This window comes from Labrus mixtus, chromosome 7, assembly GCF_963584025.1.
Source record: "Labrus mixtus chromosome 7, fLabMix1.1, whole genome shotgun sequence".
NCBI lineage: Eukaryota > Metazoa > Chordata > Actinopteri > Labriformes > Labridae > Labrus > Labrus mixtus.
The window spans coordinates 28,223,395-28,243,981 of NC_083618.1; the positions used below are offsets into that span (position 1 = coordinate 28,223,395).

Genomic DNA, 20,587 nt, shown 5'->3' on the forward strand with positions numbered 1-20,587 from the left:
GCCAAACTGCTGCATCCGAGGTCTCTTAATTGCAGAGAGGTTACAGTTTAATTAAGAGGGTTAAACCGGCGGTCAGTGAGGAGATGTGGAAAAAAAAAAACTCAGGAGGAAGGGAGATGTAAATGAGGGGGGTAAGTGAACGCAGCACAACATATTTCATCAGAGTCTTAATCTTATCAGGGCTAAGAGGTGCTCATGCTGTGGAACGTAATTACAGGAATTTAAGAGGAAGTGAGTTGCCACCACGCTGCTCTCTGCTAATCTACGAGACTGACAGGAGAGAGAGAGAGAGAGAGAGAGAGAGCAACGATGAAGCTGTTGAAAAAAAAACCATCCCAGACATGTTGAGATTATTACACCCTGAAGTGATTTCACCTACCATCACAGTGAGTCAGCGTGATAACTTGATCGATGTTTTCAGTCCAGCGCTGCACAATTTAATTTTTAACCACAAGAAATCTAAAGGGGCTGAAGAGAACCAAATCATTTTCTCCACGGAGCAAGTCACCGGCTTTATTTTGATGCCGTTAATCACGCTGTCGAAAGCATGCGTGACCCAAAGTCATTTGGGGCGTGTCCGCTTACAACTTCCTAGTTACACGGTGCAGAATTTTGGCGCCGGGTGCAGAGAGGTCGGATTAAGTCGCTTGATTATACATAAGTGCGTTTTGGGCTGTAACGTGAATTAATTCAATCAGAGTGTCAGATCTCATTTCATTAAAGAGCCAGATCCTCGCAGCCTGACGTGTTGCTATTCTTAAATAGACCGAAACCCGGCCCGCTGATTTAACTTCTTTGCCGCCCTGAACACACACACACACACGGGACACTGAAGGACACATGTTGATGGCAGACTAAAGTTACAGTACGCTTAATTATTCCGACAACATCAGAAACAGTCTAAAAGAAGTGGTGAACATGTCCGCATGAGGCATCAAAAGCATATTCTGAATAATTATTAAATTCTCCAGATACGCTGACTGAATGGGACAGGATCTGTAGTAAGGTTCTGTGTTTGCAACATCAAGTTCAGACAGGCTGTAAACATGCATTGACTCATTTTCTCTGCTGGAATCCTCGTCTATATTCCCTTATGAGTGTGTGTGTGTGTGTGTGTGTAATGGACACTGGGCAGTCAGCTGTCGGTGGCAACGTGGAAGAGGTATAAGTCAAACTCTGTTGCATGAGAGCATTTGAGTGCTTGTGTTTCTGCGTGTATTAGACAGAAAGCATCGGAGTGAGCACGCATAGGAGCGTGGCGAGCATGCGGTCGGTCGCCATCTCTCAGCCCTCTGTCCATTTAAAACTTAATTTAAACGTATCAGCAGATGCACTGATATTAACCTGTGGAGTAGGTGCATCCTGTGTGTGTGGAACAAGCTCAGTTGAAGTGCGTTGGGAACTCATCGATGTATGCCCATCTTTCTTATAGAGCGCCACAGGAATGAGTCCTAAAACCTGAAAGTAAGTTAGCATTTGAGTGCCATGGGGGTCTAACGTCTAAAAGTCAACGGAGATTATGAATGGGTTTGTGGTTAGACGCCTGAAATAAGGTCTGTGGTTAACACAAGCTGAAGAGATGTTGGTGTTTTGTTAGACCACATAAACTACGTTAGGTAATACCTCCACTTGTGAAGTTTGAAGTTTTTACGCGTCTTTAAAAAGGCGGTTGCTAACAAGTGGCTAAATGTGACTACAGCGGTCGTCGGGGACATTAAACGTCATCACGCCGGACACAGAGGATCGGGAACTCTCTCACTAGTCGGAGATGTCTCCTGTAGGTTTAATCTTTAGGTTCAGGTGAATATTATGTTAGTAAACTATTTATGAAGCTACGCAGATTAGTTTATCGGAGATCGTCTGAAGCATAACGCTAGTGACGTCACAATCATCCGACCGTGGTGTAGTTAGCTTGTAGCATAACGTTAGCTTTTTACTTCTGTCGGCCGCATCAACGCTTCAAACATCATAAAGACGGCGTTCATCTGTGACGATTATGCTGCTGAACAAAACGCCTACACTTCAGAAACGTGCCTTTGCCACAGAGCTTATTTTCTGCAATGATCCAAAATCCAATGAAAAAATCCCATAGGCGAATGCTACTTCCGGGTTGGCCTACAAAAATACGTCATATGGTTTGTTCTCTATACCCCCCTTTTAAACAGCAGAAACATACAGACTTTAGACCTCTCACTAGGTTTTAGGTGGTCTAAGGTGAAGTCGATTTCTGTGCCATCAAGATCAGGAACGCAGCTCCTGTCTGCGTGACGAAGCCTCATTCATCCCCCCGAATGCTTACAGGTGGCGCATGTTCATTTTCTTTTTAATCAGCATGAGAGCTGGGCGTAAAAAAAGGACAACCGCATCAGGTGGGAAATAGGAGAGACACCTGTGCTGCACGCCGAGACGCCAGACGTACAATAAGGCCCAATGTCTGTTCACACAAGATAATTAAAAGGTAATTAAAAAATAGAACATTTTATCCTTTTTTTCCCACACAGAGAAGAGAATATAACTCAAGCGCTGTAAACCAGGTTTGTGTCTTGATAGGAGGTATAAGTTGGATTGTGGTGGTGGGTTTTCCTGTCACCTTCTCCCTCTGCTGATTTAGCCCCGGACCCTCCAGCTCATATATCTCAATAAAAGCACCTCGACAGCTTGTTCCTGCTGCAAATTGATGTTTGCAGGATTTAATTTATTTTTGGGAACGTGACTCTATCCTCGGCTCGGGAGGAGATTTAATTATGCATGTATGATATAAATAGAGAGGCTGTGGTTGGAAAAATCACGGTGGCACAGTGACCTATGGACGGGCTAGGAAATATTACAGCGGAGGGAAAAAGAAAGAGAGAGTGGAAGAAGAACGAGGGGGAAAAGGAAAACAGAAAATTGCGCACAGAGAGGTATTTCACGTCATTTTACATCCATTAGAAACTAACAGAGCAAATATGTACTCGGTATGAGTGCACATGGAGCGCAATCTCCTGCATCTCTGAGGCGTCGTTTACAAAATGCATCGCAATGATGAAAAGCAATGGAAGGCAGCGAAACATGCAGGGAGTCTTGTCTGATTTATTTTTCTGTGCAGATTGCAGCGGGGCGGATGTCAACGGCTTGCAGGATAGTTTGTGATTAGGAAAATGGAGATGGTCTGAAAATGTGTTACTTTGTGTGGAAGCTCCATCATGATTTGTCACGGACGACACAGAAATTATTAAATGGAGCTCAAGTACATTTTGTAGTTGTGGCAAATTGTATGCGGAGGAGAACATCATTATTGAGGGGACTTTTTGTAACCCTTACCTCGAAGATTACACGCATTACACGACATCGCTTAGATTAGATGTTTAGAGAGTTTCATTATCACTCAGCCACAGACGTCTCTTCAACAACCAGAACACAAAAGTCTGTGCTTTTCTAGTTACCTGCATTTCTTCCCCTGGCCTGACTTCAGTCCAGACGACTGTGGTAATGCTCCTAATGATGTCTGGATATGGTTTCAGCTACCCTGAAGTAACAGGAGCGTTTGTGACTGAAGTTTTTCCATGTCTACACAGGCACACTATATAACTCTACAAGTTCAAACTTTCAAGCTACTGCACTTTCACAGACTGCTTACAGATGAAGTCATGTCTCTTGAAATCTGATTCCATCCCGTCTCTGCTTCTTGATTGCATTTACACTAAGCTCCCCTATCTGCGAGACACATGAGTGCCTTGGAGAAGAAAGGTTTAAGGTATCTCACTCCTTTGTGCCGTAACCATCAGCCACAACATTGTACAGTCTATGCAGTACAAACACGTATACAGATTAGCAAGTTCAGCTCGGTTATTTTTGCCATTAACGACAACTCGAGAAGCAACAATGACACTTTTGCGACGGGAATGTTGTAGGAAGCAGAGGACTTCTTTCCTCCAGAGTCTCCTGTAAGGCCACGACCACGGCGGGCAAGAGCCATATCAGTTTGAACAGTTGGCTCGGGGAGCGAGTGATGAGACAGAAGATGCCGAGGACAGTGAGGGGCAGGAGAGGATGGAAGGTGTGCAAAAATCCTATATCAGAGCAATAAAATGTACAGCTGTCAACATCCTGATGTGGTGCAGAAACTGATGTTGTTATTTCTTTTTGAAGGACAGTCTCTGACAAACAGCAAACCAGGGCAGGTAGCACTATTGTTCTATTCTGTGTCGACTATCTGGGGAAAAGGATTGAAGGGAATTTATGTGTTTAAGGGTTTAATAGAGGCCTACATTTCATTTCTGTTCCAGACTCCTCTAGTGGGTTCATCAAAGGGCTCCACTTTAAGATCTGTCTGAGCTTTTTAATCCTTAAACTTTTACTTTTGCCAAAGAGAGCAGAAGGAAATAATTGCACTAAAAAAAAAAAAACTAGAGACGATGACGGAGAGGAGAGAAACCTGGAACAAACTTTCAGGGGGTCTGTCAAGGTTCATCCCCATCCTGAAACCTATCCCACACACTTTTCTCCAAAGAGCCCCCACAGGTTTAATTCAAAGGTCACCGGACTTCACACAGCCACGTGTGATGTTTCTCCATGACAATCTAAAGCCCTGACTGAGGTCAGCCGCCACAGGCAAAAAAAACAAAACAAAAAAGGAACTCTCGTCTCTTTTCCATGGCAACCTCATCTCAAAATAAATATGACTCAAACAGGCACTAGGACGCACAGACGTCAGGCAGATCAAAAACACAAACTTCTCACGCTCTGTCGAAAACTCATCCAACAAATCAAAGACTAAACTCCACGCTTTGATGTAACTTTCAGATCGCAATCAGAGGCTTTCACATAGTGAGGAAGCGTCAGGTCGGTGTCAGATGAACAGAGCTGATATTAAACAACAGGGTGGGACACGAGCAGTGGTGCCAGGGAGCGGAGGGACAAATCAATACGAGGGAGCTGTTACCAGGCAAGAGTGAGGGGGATTGATCAAAGAGCTGATCTCATGCCAGTTTGCTGTATCAGTGGGAGGAAAAAAAAAAACATCAAGCATCCATCTACATATGGCTTTTTAATATTTAATCAGACACACTGCCAATAGAAAGGGATTTACATCTGAGAGGGGAAAAAAAACCTCATTAAGCACAAAAGTTAATGAATCGCGTCAGCCGATATGTGCAGCGCTCATTAGGGATTCTTTTGTCAAACCTCAGATGAATATAGCATGTGAAGTGTTTGATTTGGCTGAGATTAATGGCACAACTTTGTCAGAAAACTGCATTTGAGGACCAGAGGGACCACGCAAGAGGCCTGTATATCTGTAGACCTGGACCCCACAGCGCAGGGTGGACAGAGAACGAATCAATTACACCTCTGAAGGACTGCAGACCTCCAGTCATCCCCCCTCCCTGCTATTCACTCCTTCTGCATCTGAGAGCAGAGAGAATTCCAGAGTCACTGCACTGTACATGTAAATACAAAAACCACGGGGAACGGCGTGAGCTCGGCTCTCTCGCTCTTCACCATATTCAAAACCCATTTGAATTTGTAATGTGTGAGGGCGCCGCGGAGGAGAAATTGTTGGAGAGTGGAGGAGCCCGAGTCGAGAGAAAAAGCAGAGGGAGAGAAATCATTTCTGGAGCGATAAAAAATGGCTTCTTGATTGCACTTTAGGTGGGTCATAAGGCCGGTTGTAGAAATAGAAGAGAAGATTTTAAATGCGAATGTGCAATAATATCTTTAACTATAAGGAGATAAAACCTCCTAAACTCTCAGCCTGTAGAAGTCACGGTTACAGAGGTGACCGACAAAGAGTCACAGTGTATGCTCTGGAAGAAGAACGCTGTGATGGACAGTATTTCACTGACCACACATATAAAACAGTTCACATGGTCATGAGTGTCCTACTTCCACTTTCACAGACACCTACTTTCCTGGTTGCTATGGATACCATTCAATCATTGCATGGCATTTCTTCTCTGAGACATCCCTTGATGTCAGCAGGAGGTAAAGTAAAAATAGAAAGAGTATAATTCAACTACAATGACAAAGTGACAGATGATAAAAGGTTTTTAGATATTTTTTATGTTATTAGTGATGATTTCGACATGATGGGAAGTCATGTGGATCATGTTAAATATATTTTTTCTGAGTATGATCTAAGCTCAAACACTTAAAGAAAACGAGGACAATGTCAAAAGTGGAAGAAAAAAGGCTGTTCCCGAAATCTGCTTTTTACTGCTATCAAAATGATGTGCACACAATTTTCAAAAGTTTGATTTTTTTACATCGATCTCCAGGAAAGATTTTTTACACATTGGTATTCAAAAGTATTAAATCAGAATTTGTTGACAGCTGTAGGGTAGACTGCTCTGATAAGGCCACGTTCAATCAAATCTATAATCAAAGCAGGCGAGCCGTCCTCACAAAACAAATAAGCTGAGTTCAGGTAGAGGCTTAAACCTCTTAAAGGTGTAATATGCAGCTGCAATATATAAAAGAGTCCAGATGTTGGACTCAATGACAAAGTCCTGCATCATTTCAAACATAGGAAAAATAATATCACTTTAATTATAGAGGTACCATATTCTTAAAATTAGACTTCAAGGTGTAACGTGCAACTTTCGATCCCTAGATGTCGCACTTTAGCACCAGTCTCTCTCACCAATACAAAACTCCCCCAGTGCACCGCCTCCCCTCCCCCACACCTCCCTCAAAATAAGCAACAAAGTCAGTAAAGTAGCTGCCATGTTCTCTATGTTTTTTTGACCACACGTCCCTTGTCTCATTACAATAGAACCCAAAACCGTGACCAAAAAAAGACGAGGTACAAATTGAAACGTGGGCTGACTGTATGGTAGATACCTGAGGTCGTTTGTTCCATCAGCTGTTGGGTTTTTAAATAAGCTGTAGGCATTGTAGCCTGGACACTTTTACTATGGACTATTGGTCTTTTGTCCCTTATCTCACTCACGTCCATCGTGGTGATATCCATGGTAGTTATGTTTTATATGTGTGTATTTATGTCATCGTGCTGTTTTTTTATGGATGTATTGACTGTATGGACCTCTGTTGCAAACCAAATTGCCCCTCGGGGACAATAAAGATTTTCCAAATTCCAAAATTCCAAATTGCCTCCCTAGAGAAGATATGCAACGTTCAGAGTCAGGGCAGTTAAGGGAACCTGCGACCCGTGCATTGTGGTCTATAACTTCTGAACATGGGGCGTCTGCTCCACCAATTGAGAAAAGAAAAAAAGCCCCCCGTTTTTGTATTTCTATCCCCTACTCAGCCTACTGCATATTAAATAAGAATCTGTCCATTGAGTCTTGACCATCAAGTGTGTCATATCTTGATTGTGGAGTACATTAGAAAAGCACAGGCGGTTCAGTTTAGGTCAGCAGGTGGTTGATTGCCATTACAGATTCATAGTTCAGCATGCGGGCGCCTTAGGTGTGTAAACAGTGAGTGTGTGTCGTGACTCTGTACTCGAGGTGGGTTTCCCCTCGTAATCCGGTCCTCCACGCTTTAAATGCCACGGCGCTCTCTTTCCTCTCCCCGCCCAACATCCGAAAATAGATCCAGTCCGGTTGCTCTGATGTCATCTGAAGCAGGAGAACAGAGCAGCGTGGAGGAAAACGGCGATTTTTTTTAAAGAGCATAATGTACACTTCATGCTGTCGGTTGCCGTGGAAACCCATCTGCCATTAGAAGAGGATCAATAGACTTTGATGATTTCCATCTCTGTGTGGGAGTTTTCCAGGTGTACGTCTTTGCTTTGAGCTCTCCCATCACATTACCTTGCCTCCTTGAGGTCATTATTCCAGGCAGCACATCTGATATGGAATATGTTTGTTATGTGTGTCAGCGTGTTAGAAGCCCAGGAGGCCTTTGTCCCGGCAGCAGAGGCCGGACTCTCGAGTAGACGGAGCTCCACCAACGTTCAGCGAGGTGATCTGGCACTTCCACCACCAAACGTTCCCCGACGCCCAGCCACCACCATCGGACTGCGTCGCCCAGGCAACCACCGCCGTCCTCATTCACGACCTCCACATCAGCGGCAAGGAAGTGTGGAATACAGGAACGCGAGGGATACAAAGGAGAAATCCTTCCTGCATCTTTTCCCATCCTCCCCCTATCCCAATTTTATTAACAAAGAGTAAGGTCTTCTACCTGCTCTTTTGTAAAGCCCCTCAAGACAGCACTTAACGCTCCACATACATCTGCATGGCTTTGTCAAAGAAGCTGTTTCTGGGTTTAGTGTGGACACTGTAGCTGCTTCTTATATATCTGGCTGTTTACCAAGAGAGTGCGACTTCTCTCTAGGTTGCAGTCTCCTGAAATCGATAATCCTGCTCTGCTCCTAAACACAGTTTTACTCTTAGTGAACACAACCCCATGTCCCTCACAGCCTCACTTGAGGGGACCCAGCCAACAGTCCCCCCCTCCCCCCCCAAACACACACACATACACTCTGAAGTTGCTCGAGCCACACTGGCATCCAAGGGCATCGAAGCCTCTGTCTCTCATTGACAAGCTGTCTGAATTAGGAAACGCTCCCGCAGGCTTCGACAAAGATGAATGACGGCGCTGGAGTAGCAGCTTTGACAAACACAGGAGGGTCTCAGAATGAGAATATGAGTCATATGGTGGCTGATTATAAAGTGTGTGCTCTGTGGCCCCGAAGTCGTGTTTTACTTTTTGATGTTGTTTATGTTTTCATTTTAGCCATCTGCTTTCACCAATCAATTACTTTTAGATATATCCAGGAAACATCCAGTATGGGAGACGATTTATTTCTATTTTACACCATGTTGGGGCCGCAGGGTCGTCGAGAAATTCTGGGGAAACTGTTCACCTTTTTCTAAATTAGCTCTCTAGCTTGCCTAGAAAATGATTAACCAGAGCATCAGAAAGGCATTACAGCCTCTGTATGCAACTCTTTAAGAAACTAATATTAAATTCAAACTTTTATTTTAACCTATTTGGAGAATATTGAAACTTTGAAGACTTTAATGAAACTGAAAATGGAGAAACTTTTATCTACAACTTTAGTGAATCTGAACACTAGACAATGTAACACACAAGCTGCAACAAGTATCGTCTCAAACTGTGGACACACATAAGTTAATTTGACAAGTTTCTTTTCAGCTCTCAACCTTAAGTCGGGTACACACTACAAGATAATCTGGACGATTTTGGGCCTGATTCCCCCCTTCCGACCAAAGTCAGCAAAAACCAGATCCAAAGATTATCTTTCCAGATTCTCCTGAGGTGTGAGGTGTGTTAGGAGTGATTTTAATCTCTAACACGAGCAGGGGCACCCCAAATAACACCCCGTAAACATTAAACATGTTCAATATTTACGATCAGAAATCCTGTTATGTGGGGAGAACACCGAGGACGGCTGAGCACAAACAATAGCCAATAGGGAAGCAAGCTGACTGAAGCAGGAAGCACAACAAACATTACCATTAAGACAACAGCAAACGCGAAGCATAAAGTTAAATGGATGACATAAATTCAGGACCAGCATGTTGATTTGTGGCAACGACACAAGTGTTTATAAAACAGGCTGTAAAACAAACCACAATTCAAACTGAGAGGGGAAAGGAGTTGGACCAAAATGTTTACCAGCTGACAGCTAGCCACATTTAGCTTGACCATCATGTTTGTTTACTCTTAAATTGCGTTTGATAGACTTCCTTCATCCCTCAGCTCCCCCTTCCCCTCTTACTTCCCTAACCCCTCCCTCCCTGTTTCACCAGAAAGTGTCTGTGAGACGGACAGCGACAAACAAGTGCTGATAAATATCTCAAAACAAGATTCTGCGATCAATTTCAATTCAAGATGTGCTTTTCAAATTGATAATGTTATTATTTTCTTTAATCTTTAAATACGCTCTTTGTATTATCTTTACATACAGTATGTTTGATATTTCTGATTTGTTAATTGTCTGTCTTTGTTCTCTGTCTGAAACTTTTATACTGCTGTCTGGGCCAGAACTCAAAGAGAACATTTTCCTGGTAAAAATAAAATATCATCAAAAAGTTTGTTGGTCAGCTCACAGAGCTCCGTCATCAAGAGATCTGATTGGTCAATCGACATGTTTTTTTTCATACAGACTGGGCTCTTGTCCAAAACATAACTTTCTCCAGAACAGTATTAGGTGTTCAGTACGAGTTACCATGGCGATTTAAACCAGTAAGTGAACCACATTAGTACTGAAAACCAAGAGTTAACCCATACGTTATCTCGATATCAGAACATCCGGTTGCAGTTCACCCAGTATCTCTCATTGGTTTCTACCTGTCCTCTAAGGACCAATACCTCAAAAATATATCTTCATACATCAAACACACACACACACATTCATGTGGCCGCTCAGCACATCACAAATGGCGGCCTAATTATAGATAGAACATGCTGAATCCCCCCGAGGCTCTCCAGCAACATAAACAAGAGGCTTGACGAAATGGTAGCCTAATCGGGTTTCATACTGTCAGCCTCAGGCAAACTCACAGCTCACCCCCTCTGCTCTCTCCACGGGGGGGAAGCTGCCACTTTATCAAACCTGCTGTCAGAAGCTGAGGCGATGACGACGCATCAATCAACGACAGACAGGTGACGCTCAGTATCTCATCGGAATTGATTCTCAATTTTCTGTATTCTTACAGAAGTCCTTGTAAAAGAAGCAGCACAAACACTTAGTGTGAGTTTTTTTTTTTTAAAGTTTAATATCTCCATTACTGGAAGTGCTCCTACATTTACACAGGGGAGCTTCCCAGTACAACCATAGCTTTCCAGTACTGGCTCAAGTTGAAGGATAAAAGCCTGGCTGAAGGACACCTTAATGATATGTGAAGGAGCCGCGGGCTGCCTGTATACCTTTCCCCCGTCAATCGTTACTGCAGAGCCTTCTGACCTCCTGATGGAGAGAGGACGGGATCAGGTCAAGGTACCGGAGCAATTAATGCCATATAACCTGCAAGCAGTGCCATAAACGTCCGTAATGACTTCCACAGTGACTCGTAAATCAGCTCTTAATTCAAACCACTGACAGGCTGACAGGTAGCCATGGACGAGCTGATCCTACGGGCTCATCAAATGGATGTTTAGACACCGGAGAGGGATCCAGTGATTGACAGAATAAGCTCCATCTTTTTCATCTATATGGCTCACGTCACTCACATATGCAGATGATATCTTAGTCTACTTGTTCAAGATACACAACCTGCTGCCAGCTGATATTCAACTACCTAAACTACCCACAATGCCATGTCCTACAAGTGTGTTTGATCTTCAGTCATAAAAGAAAGAACAAGAAATGAATTTGTCTCATGATGAGCAGTTTTTAATTTTTAACACAATGAAATATCATTAGTTAGTTATTGATAAAGCAAACAAGCACAGCTGTCTTTGAGGCATCCTCTTTGGTAACACCACAGTTCTAAACTGACAAAACACACCACCAGTAGCTCAGTCTGTTGGAAGCTCAGGGGTTGGAAAACGGAGGGTCACCAGTTTTAGTCCCAGTGCCGAGCAATGGTATGGAAAGTGGGACTTGTTGCTGGGTGATGCTAGTTCACTTTCTGACTACGGGGTTCAGAGCCAGGCACAGACACGGTGCAGCCCCCTCACCCTCAGATTTCCACAGGATCCTGGTGCACCCTGCTAACTTCTATGCCATGTTTTTTTTCCATCAGACAGCACAAGTCTTACCTTTCTGGATCAGATTGTGAAGCGTGTTGCAGCTGAACGCATCCCCAAGCAGCTAGATTTACAGGTTCACGAGATCACACAGGAATACAGAGAACAGCATACACCATGCCTTTCTGAGGTTTAAGTCGTTCATTTGATGCCTCTTAAGGTGTGACGTTGATATAGTGATGTGATATATGGAGTCTGTACATGTTGTTTTATTTTGAAATGTATTGAATGCTTCCTGCCTTCCTGTGTCTGACTTCCTGTCTGGGCTGATGTGCTCTGTTCAGCTTCAAGCGTGCTGGCAGCGGGCTCCTTCATAAAGAAGACGTGTGCTTACTTTTTTATCCACAAATGTGATGTGCTGTACTTACGAGAGCGTCCTCTCCAGCCTGCTGCCAGTCGAGCCGATTATCTCCCCCAACGTACAGAACATCTGACCCAGGAAGTCCTGCAGAGAGGAGAGGAGACAACACAGAATTAAAAACTATTCATTCAACTAAAAACAAGCATGCTGACAAGGAGACGGAAACATTAATACAGTTTGTATATTTGCTTCTCACGTTTCATTACATACATTTCAAGAAAGCCATGTAATGTTTTATTTTAGCATTTTGTATATTTGTTGCATTTTCTTATTTTTTCCATTTCAATTTAAATCCGTGCATCTCTCTTACTTAATCGTTCACGTACAAGCCTACTCACTCATTCAAGTCAAGTCCAATGAAAAAGAAATTAACCAAAAGTCCAGAAAATCACCAACAGGAAAATGTCAGTCATTTTTATTCAATACTGAATCTCATGCGTATGTTACATCAGGACACTTGGAGGTGCCTGTTTTGGTTCTGGTGCCATTACACTGTTACAGGATCACTGCACTGGACACCATGCATCAACCAAACTTCTAACCTACAGTAATAAATATAGAATATAAGCAGTGAAATCAAATAGAAAATATGAAGACTATCTAAGTAAATCCATCATTCTAAAGTATTTTCAAATTTAAATAAAAAAGACTAGGTAGGGTTATATCTACAAAACAGGGCCTGTACCCTGACACAGTGGATCAGTGGCTGGTGCTACTTGTGGACCCTGGTTCCAGTACAGAGAGGGCTTTGGAGCATTTCTGTCACTAGAGAGCATTAAATAAGGTGGTTTTGAAAACAGACTACATTCAGTTGAGGGATTTAGAGCTCCAGTTCTAGTCTCAGAGACGAACAGATCCACTCACAAGCCAGCCCACGTGGTCCACTATCTGTGATACAGTGTGAGTGCCTTCTTCTCTTTATTTCAACGAGTGAAGCAGTCACAGAAAAACACTGTGAAAGGTCATCGGTCTGATGTTTAACACATTACTGTATGTTGTCAGCCTACCTTCTGCTCATCCAGGTGGGTAGGAAGAAAAGAAAAGGCAGACACAAGTTAGAGAAGCTGAAATGACACAGTGAAAACAGCTCAAACTCAAAAATAACAATCTGAATATAATCCAACGATATTTTCCACGTAAAATAATGTCAAATGCTTTAATCGTGAATCATTACATTAAGCCATGAATGCATGTTGTATCTGAACTCAAACTCAAGTTATCCCGTTATAGAATTTATACTGTGGGCGTTGGCATGCTCTGATAAAGCCTTCATTTAAAATTCAATTCAATTAATTCAAGGTCAACTCAATTAACCCTAAACCAGATCAGTATAAAGAGCCATGACAACGGTCGAATACCGCCAAAAAACATTCACAAAAGTGTAAATTATCACATGATAATAGATTATCAAAGGTAGAGTCAGTAGCTTTTTCCAGTACAAATAAAATATAGAGGTAAAACATCGCACAAAAAGTAAGGACATTTGTGTTTGGTTGATTATTTCTTTGTTGTAACGATGCTTCTTGGCAATACATCTTATACCATTGCATAGCCTGTTTATTTCCCTTTTAAATGTTGCCACATTTGTGAGGAACGTACATTTGTGGGATGAGCAGCAGAGCTGAGTATGTGGGTTGCGCCCATGAAAAAACTTGCCAAATCTTCTCTACAATTAAGATTGGAATGAAATCTTCTGTTTATAATTAATTTATTTGAAATTAAGTGAGACCTGTGTTCTCTTTCTTTCTACACTACATCCAAATGATTTGAGTTTCAGTTAAATTTGTCCCTTTATTATTGCCTCTTGCATGTTTCAAGCCACCATACCAGTTTCATGTTGCATGATATGAATAAGATCACTCAAAGGGTGCTTACATGTTTTGAGAGGTTGGAGCTCCTGGTATCCACGTTGTACCTGCAATTTGACAACAACAGAAAGAGTGGACTTGAGACAATTTCTTGCTAGCACGCTGCTACAGTACATCACTTATAGCACAAAGCAACCACTTCTAGAAAAGCAGAGCGTGTCACTTGAGAGGTGAACTCCATTACTTGACAAGGAAGACATGGAAAAAAATGGACATATCTCCTGGGAACACAAAGGAAAAAATGTTCATAAAATAATTACACGTGTTTTATATAGGAGGAGTGAGTCATGAGGGATGGAAACGCTACACAGTGAACTCTGGGGTCACTTGTAGCCTCTTTCACTCTGTTGGACGTGTTGCTTTATTCTCTTTCTCAACGCTACTGTCCCCCCCGAGGATTTCCTTTAAGAGCGGTCACCAGAGGCTGCTTTGACCATTTGCTGTTGGTATTTGACAAAGGGAGATTCACTCATGGATGTGGAATAACACGACACACACATCATGTATTCTTCCACTCCACATCTCTCTCTGGATCTCCTTCCCCCTCTCTGCTCCGCTCGTTTGCTGTCATCCTTTTATATGATTCCTACAGTGAAGATGAAGGACGACACTGCGCTCTGCAGAAACCAGCTGCGATCTTTTCACCTGCTTTCTGGTCTCTTCGTCCTCTTCAGCTTCAGAGCCACATGTGTAACCTGCATGACAATCATTAACGTGTTTTTTTTTTTTCCTGCAGGAGTTTGAGTTCTGCTGGGAGAAGAGGGAGCATGAATATACACAAAGAAGTTGGAAAAGGAAATCTTTTAGACCCAGAGGAGTACCGGCGCTGTATTGTACTGAGATAGTAACTTCAACTTTCATATAGATATGCACTGTACATCTCAGTAGTAGCATTATTCTCAGGGGAGCAGGCGGGCTTGTAGAAGATGAGTGACAAAGCCTCAGCATTGTCATGTTAGTGGTGAAGCCCTGTGGACCGGCTGCTCCCCTGTTAGCCGTGGGAAAAACCAAATAAGACCATAAAATGTGACTTCCAGACAAAAAGAAATTCAACAGCACAGCGTCTACAATGTGCGGAACACTTGGCACAAAGCTTGGCTCACTATTGATGTTTCTTCGTAGCCTTCACAGCAACATTTGCATTTCAAAGGGAAGTGATTGTAAGAGGGGATGTTGGAGGACAGTGTGTTTATGTCCCAAACTCCTCTGCCTTATTCTCCCTTCCCGATTCTGATGTAACCACCGCCTTCCCCCCTGCTTTCCAATATTTGTTTGTTCTTCTTTTTCCCCTATTTAAATTCTTTGCCAAAACTTGTCTCCTTAAAATTGCATGCATGTTTATACGACTTATTCGCACTTCAGCATTCATTTTGGAAGAAAAGTAACACTGCTTAACTTGGTTAAGTTTTAATCAACATAAAAGGAGAAGGTTTGTAAGACGTTTGCACTGGTTGTCTAAAATATCCATCATCCATTTACTTTCATACAGCTGGCATCTAAAGCATCATTAACATGTGGATTCTATTTTGTCAACTTAAGGCTGTTGTTATGGTTTGCAACATATCTACTCGTGTTTCTAGTTCAATTTGACTTGAGCAAAAAGGGCAAAGACGCTTTGACGGCCAAAAACAATCTCTTACATTTCACTGTAAGATCTACTGAATCACTCGTAGACTGTGTATCACGCTGTCAGTAAACACATAACAATGGGAAATATATGCTTTGAGCAAGACTACTGATAGTAATTAACGTACTGTATGCATCATGGTGGTTGGTTGAAGATTGGCGATTCTGCTGTGAGAGACGAGTGGTACGTGGCGCTGGCAGCATGCTGGTGCCATGTTGCAAGACTAAGCGCACATGTCGTTGTAAAACTGTCATGCTGGGGCTCCTGAAGTGGTATGCCACATGATAGTTTTTGATGTCCATGCTGCTGGACTTGATTGTAACACCACCATTAAGTGTACATTTGTAGTTCTCAGTGAAACATCAGACTAACCATTGGATGGAGTATTAAAAATTGTTGGTACAGGCAGCAGTGCCCCCAAAGGATGACATGTAATAACAGATAAAATGGCTACAGCAGCAGCCAGTATGTCCTCCTTCTAAGTCTAGATTCTGAGCACTGGTTTGTTTTTATTTGGACCAGAGAAGGTAGGCGGTTTTAAGGCTTAGTCAAAAGGCCGTTTTGGACGCCCCTCTGTTTGCCAGGCAAACCGCAAACCAAGAGGTGTTGCAGCGATGGAAGCGGGCGAGAGAAGTGGTTCAGATAGAAGTGATTGTACCCGACCTAAAAAGCCTCTGCATGTTTCTAATAAGCTCCACGAGCAGAAACGTGCTCAAACTAGGATCAATAATGGAGATGCTTTTTGAAAAATGGAGAGAGGTTAGAACGCAGAAAGGTTTACAGACCCATGCAGAGCTGGATAAACACTGAAGCTTCAGAGTCCACGAGATGGCAACCTGCGTGCACATAGACTCTAGAGAGGAGGGGGCGGGGGGAGACAGCTCTCTCCAATGTTTTGAATTTGGACTGCAGTACCCATTTTAAACACTAGGTGTCAGAGTTACATACTGCTCCTTTAAGTACTCTCAAATCAGGCAGCAACTGGGTTTCCACCAAAGTCTGTTTTGTGTTGTGTGCGTGGTATATTGTTAGTACATCGTTTTTAAGAGACAAGGGTTTTCTACCACATTGTTATCCTGTGCTCTCAGTGTATTTACTCCTCGATACTTCACCCTTGCACACGCCTTGTATAGCTCCTTGATGGACAGGTGATGGTCACACATGGTCAAAAGGAGACAGCAATGTTACAGCGTGAAGAAACTGAAAACTGTGTGACAAACTGACCCACACGCCCTGCATCAGAAAGAGGTGGGAGTGTATGTCCCAGACTTTTTCAGGGGGAAAAAATCTTCCACACACACATCAATTTGATTGCCTGCTGCTTTCTGCATTTTCGGTTCGGTATATGCCAAGTGTTGGGTTGAAGGTCTTTGAAGAGGGAGTGTAAAAGCAGGGACTAATGGAAATAATTGAATTGAAAGGGAATATAAGAGAGGCAGCAGCAGCTACATATATACCACCAACCGAGGCTGTGCAGCTTGTCCAAAGTACCAGTTGCAGTGCAGTGCTCTCCATCTAAAGCACTCCATCCCACCCCACACACTTTCATTATATCTCCATCCATGGTGCATCAGTGCTAATCTTCAATCTCTCTGCTTCTCCATTTCAACAGAAATCTCTCTCCCCCCCCCCCCATTCCCTTTGTCAAAATCTCCCTCTCCAGCGATGTCAAACGCCGAGCTTGGGTGGGATAAAATGAAATTACCACACAGTAGGATAAGCCTGTGAGCGATGGCCAAATGAGATTTGAGTGTGGAAGAGCAATACAGTTGCTAAAAAAAAAAAAAACCTAATGACCTTGATTTACATGGCAGGCGGCAGGGGATCCGGAGGGGCTTCTAATCAGGAATGAAGGTGAACAATGAAAACTGTTTGTGTTTGGAAAATGGTGAAAGTCACCTTCGTATTCTTCCCTTTGTGTTCCTTTGTGAAACCCACACTGTAGGAGTTAGATCACACAATGCAGACGTGCTCGCGTCTTTTTGTGAATTGAGCTCCACACATTTGAGCTGCACCAAATTAGACTCCATGTCGGGGATTAAGGGTGCACCATCCTTTGTACAAGAGGCTCCAGAGATTTCTGGTTTATTAAAAAACTTGGATTTCCCTCCCTCTTCACAGCTTTATGCCCAGAGATTTACTGGTGCTTGAAAAACTCTGCAGTAAGAGCATTACACGGTGAAAAATGTGCAGCAAGGTAATTAAAGCTGCTACATACAGTAATCATGGTGGAGATTAGTGCAGCGGAGTCCCATTTCTGAAAATCAACACTGTGATGAGAGGTTACAGTTTTAACACTATTATGATCGGACAGGTACAGAGGAAAGGCCTGCTGAGGTTAAAACAAGTTTAGAGACACGCAGAGACCCTAAAAATATACATCGTCTAGAACATGTGTATATTATTAGTTGTTGTTTTTAAGTTAAAACAATCAGCTTAGCAAATCAAGGTAGAAAAAAAACCTTGGCACTTCCATTTCATAAGACAGGTGCGTAGGAGAGTCATGTGTCAAACAAAACTTGAAGGTAAAGTCCCGCACACTGTCTAGCAAACAAACATTTATTGGCAACGTTTCGGTACTGGACCTTTATCAAACAGGTTTATCTGATGAAGGTCAATACCCAAATAGCTCCGTCAATCAAATTAATCCCAAAGCTACATATTTATTCATAAATATCTGGTTAGGTCTCTTGGACAACATTACACAAAAAAACTCACCAAAGGTAAACTTAGACTTGCAGTCTATAAATGATAAATGAACTTGAGCTTATATAGCGCTTTTCTAGTCTTCTGACTACTGAAAGCGCTTTTACACCTACACATTCACACTGATGGCAGAGGCTGTTATGTAAAGTGACTATGAGTATGAACTTACACCATTCATACACCGCTGACGAAAGAGGTAACTTGGGGTTAAGTGTCTTCCCCAAGGACATGTGGCTGCAGGAGCTGGGGATCGAACCCCCGACCTTCCGTTTGAGAGATGACCGACTGTACCAACTGAACAGCCGCCTCTATTCTCAGACACAGAATCACTTGGTAAGGGTAACTCTGCATAAAGAATCACAACAGAATGCAGAGTGTTGGCCAAATTGCGGGTTTGTCACTCTCTGACCTAACACAAGTCAGGACTTTAAAGAAGGCCCGGTCAACCCTGGCTGACCTCAGTCGTCCTTTGTTCAACGAGTTTAAGTGGCTTCAGACCGGCCGCAGATTCAGCCTGCTACCATGCAGGACAAAGAGACTAAGGAACGTATTTGTCCGTACTGCCAGTGGCCTTTTTAAATGACTAATTGTGACGCGTTTTTAATCTATTGTATTTACTTCTTAGTCTGTCTTCTTATGTTGTATGTTGATTGTTGGCTGGATGTATGTACTGTATGTCAAATGCTCTCTCACAGGGATAAGGAAAACGACCTTGAACCTTGAACCTAAGAGTGTCCACTTTAATCATGCAGTCTGTCAAGGCCGGACTTGTCAGACGCCAATGTCACAAGTTACGTTTTTCTTTATCAGTTGAAAGTCCCTGTCTGGTTTAGTGCCCAACTAACTATGAATAAAAAAATTGCATCTGAAGACTTCTGGTGGAAACATTGTGATCATAGGATAATAACTTTTCTTGGAATTCGAGCAAGTGTGCAGGCATAGTCTATCTTCTTCCTCAGACTGCTCTTTTTGCACGACCCTGCACCAACACGATGTGCGTATAACTACCTCCTTTTTCTTGGTGGCCAACTATCACAGAATTGATCTCTGGTAAAGACCAACTGTGATGCCTGAAGGGGCTGAAACAGTAGCTTGGATGTTGGATATAACATAATGCCATGGGGCGGCGCAGTTGGTAGAGACGGTTGTCCCTCAAACATAAGGTTGGGGGTTTGATCCCCAGCTCCACTTAACCCCAAGTTAAGTTAAGATAAGATAATCCTTTATTAATCCCACAACAGGGAAATTTACAGTTGCTCCCGCTGCTTCGTCAGCTGTATTTGAATTTGTATGAATGGGATTAGTTACTTATGATGGACACTTTACATAACAGCCTCTGCCATCAGTGTGTGAATGTGTAGGTGTGACCTGCGGTGTAAAAGCTCTTTGAGTAGTCAGGAGACTAGAAAAGCGCTGTACAAGCTCAAGTCCATTTACCGTTTACCATCAATTGGGTCATGACACAAAAAGCAGCCTGTTTTTCCACGTTTAATGGCTGACTACATCTTTTTAAGACTATTGTCAAAACCACAATCCTTCACTGGATTTTGTTCACATCAGCAATTTTGCAGAACATTTTATAATTGCTTCACCCTGAGCATTGTTTCATAATTGTAAAGACTGCCTATGAATTAATTTAACTGAGTCTGTTTTGAAATGCCAAAGAAACGCTGATGTGATGTAGATTTCCAGTGTGCATCATGCATGAGGCCCCCTTTATTCCTCACAGTTTTTGTTTGAAAGAGGCAGAGTGTACATTTAAAAAAACCTAATTACACCTTCCTGTTCGGTACGTTAAGTTAAGGTCTGATTCGCCCCTTAAGGCTGCAGAGGGAAAACTGTAGAACAGCCTTCATTACATTTTATACAATAAGCAATGATTACAACACCTGTGCTCTCAGTCTGATGGAATTTAACACTATTAGCACCCATGGCTAAGTTTCACTGTGTTCTTAGTTTTACTGGTACCACCGGGGGTTTGCTTGGTGGGTCTTTAAAGCTCCCATTACCACAGGTTTAATGTCCGAGGCAGCTAGCTTTACTCTTTAATGTTGTGTTCAGACGAAGTTCAGTCTAGATACCTTGACCAAAGTATTTGTTCCAAATGACTCGAGGCGATTTGGTAAATATATGCAGATGATCGCAATCTTTTCTGTTTCAATGTTTCCATAAAGACGAGATGATAGCGGCCGGTACTGCGACGCAGGGCTTTCTGTTAGCGAGGTAAAAAAATATAGGGGCTAATAAACTTATTATTTTTACCACATCGGGTTCTAATTTAAAGTCTCACATTTTGTCTTAAGTAGGGACACGCGCTCAGTTATTTGAAGGTGTGTCTTACAATGTGGCGGTTTCTCA

The 20,587-nt window shown here is 42.7% G+C and overlaps 2 protein-coding genes across 2 annotated transcripts in view; one reads left to right on the forward strand and one right to left on the reverse strand.

Moving 5' to 3' along the window:
* The window catches only part of LOC132977113 (zinc finger and BTB domain-containing protein 49-like), a 273,628-nt gene that overhangs the window by 194,099 nt on the left and 58,942 nt on the right, over window positions 1-20,587 (forward strand). The window lies entirely within an intron of this gene.
* The window catches only part of LOC132977117 (copine-9-like), a 144,651-nt gene that overhangs the window by 68,690 nt on the left and 55,374 nt on the right, over window positions 1-20,587 (reverse strand). Inside the window, exons 5-7 of the mRNA XM_061041527.1 lie at window positions 13,904-13,943; window positions 13,036-13,038; window positions 12,036-12,112 (exon numbers count right to left, since the gene is read on the reverse strand). Of these exons, the coding sequence (XP_060897510.1) occupies window positions 12,036-12,112; window positions 13,036-13,038; window positions 13,904-13,943 (120 nt within the window). The remainder of the gene's footprint in view (window positions 1-12,035; window positions 12,113-13,035; window positions 13,039-13,903; window positions 13,944-20,587) is intronic.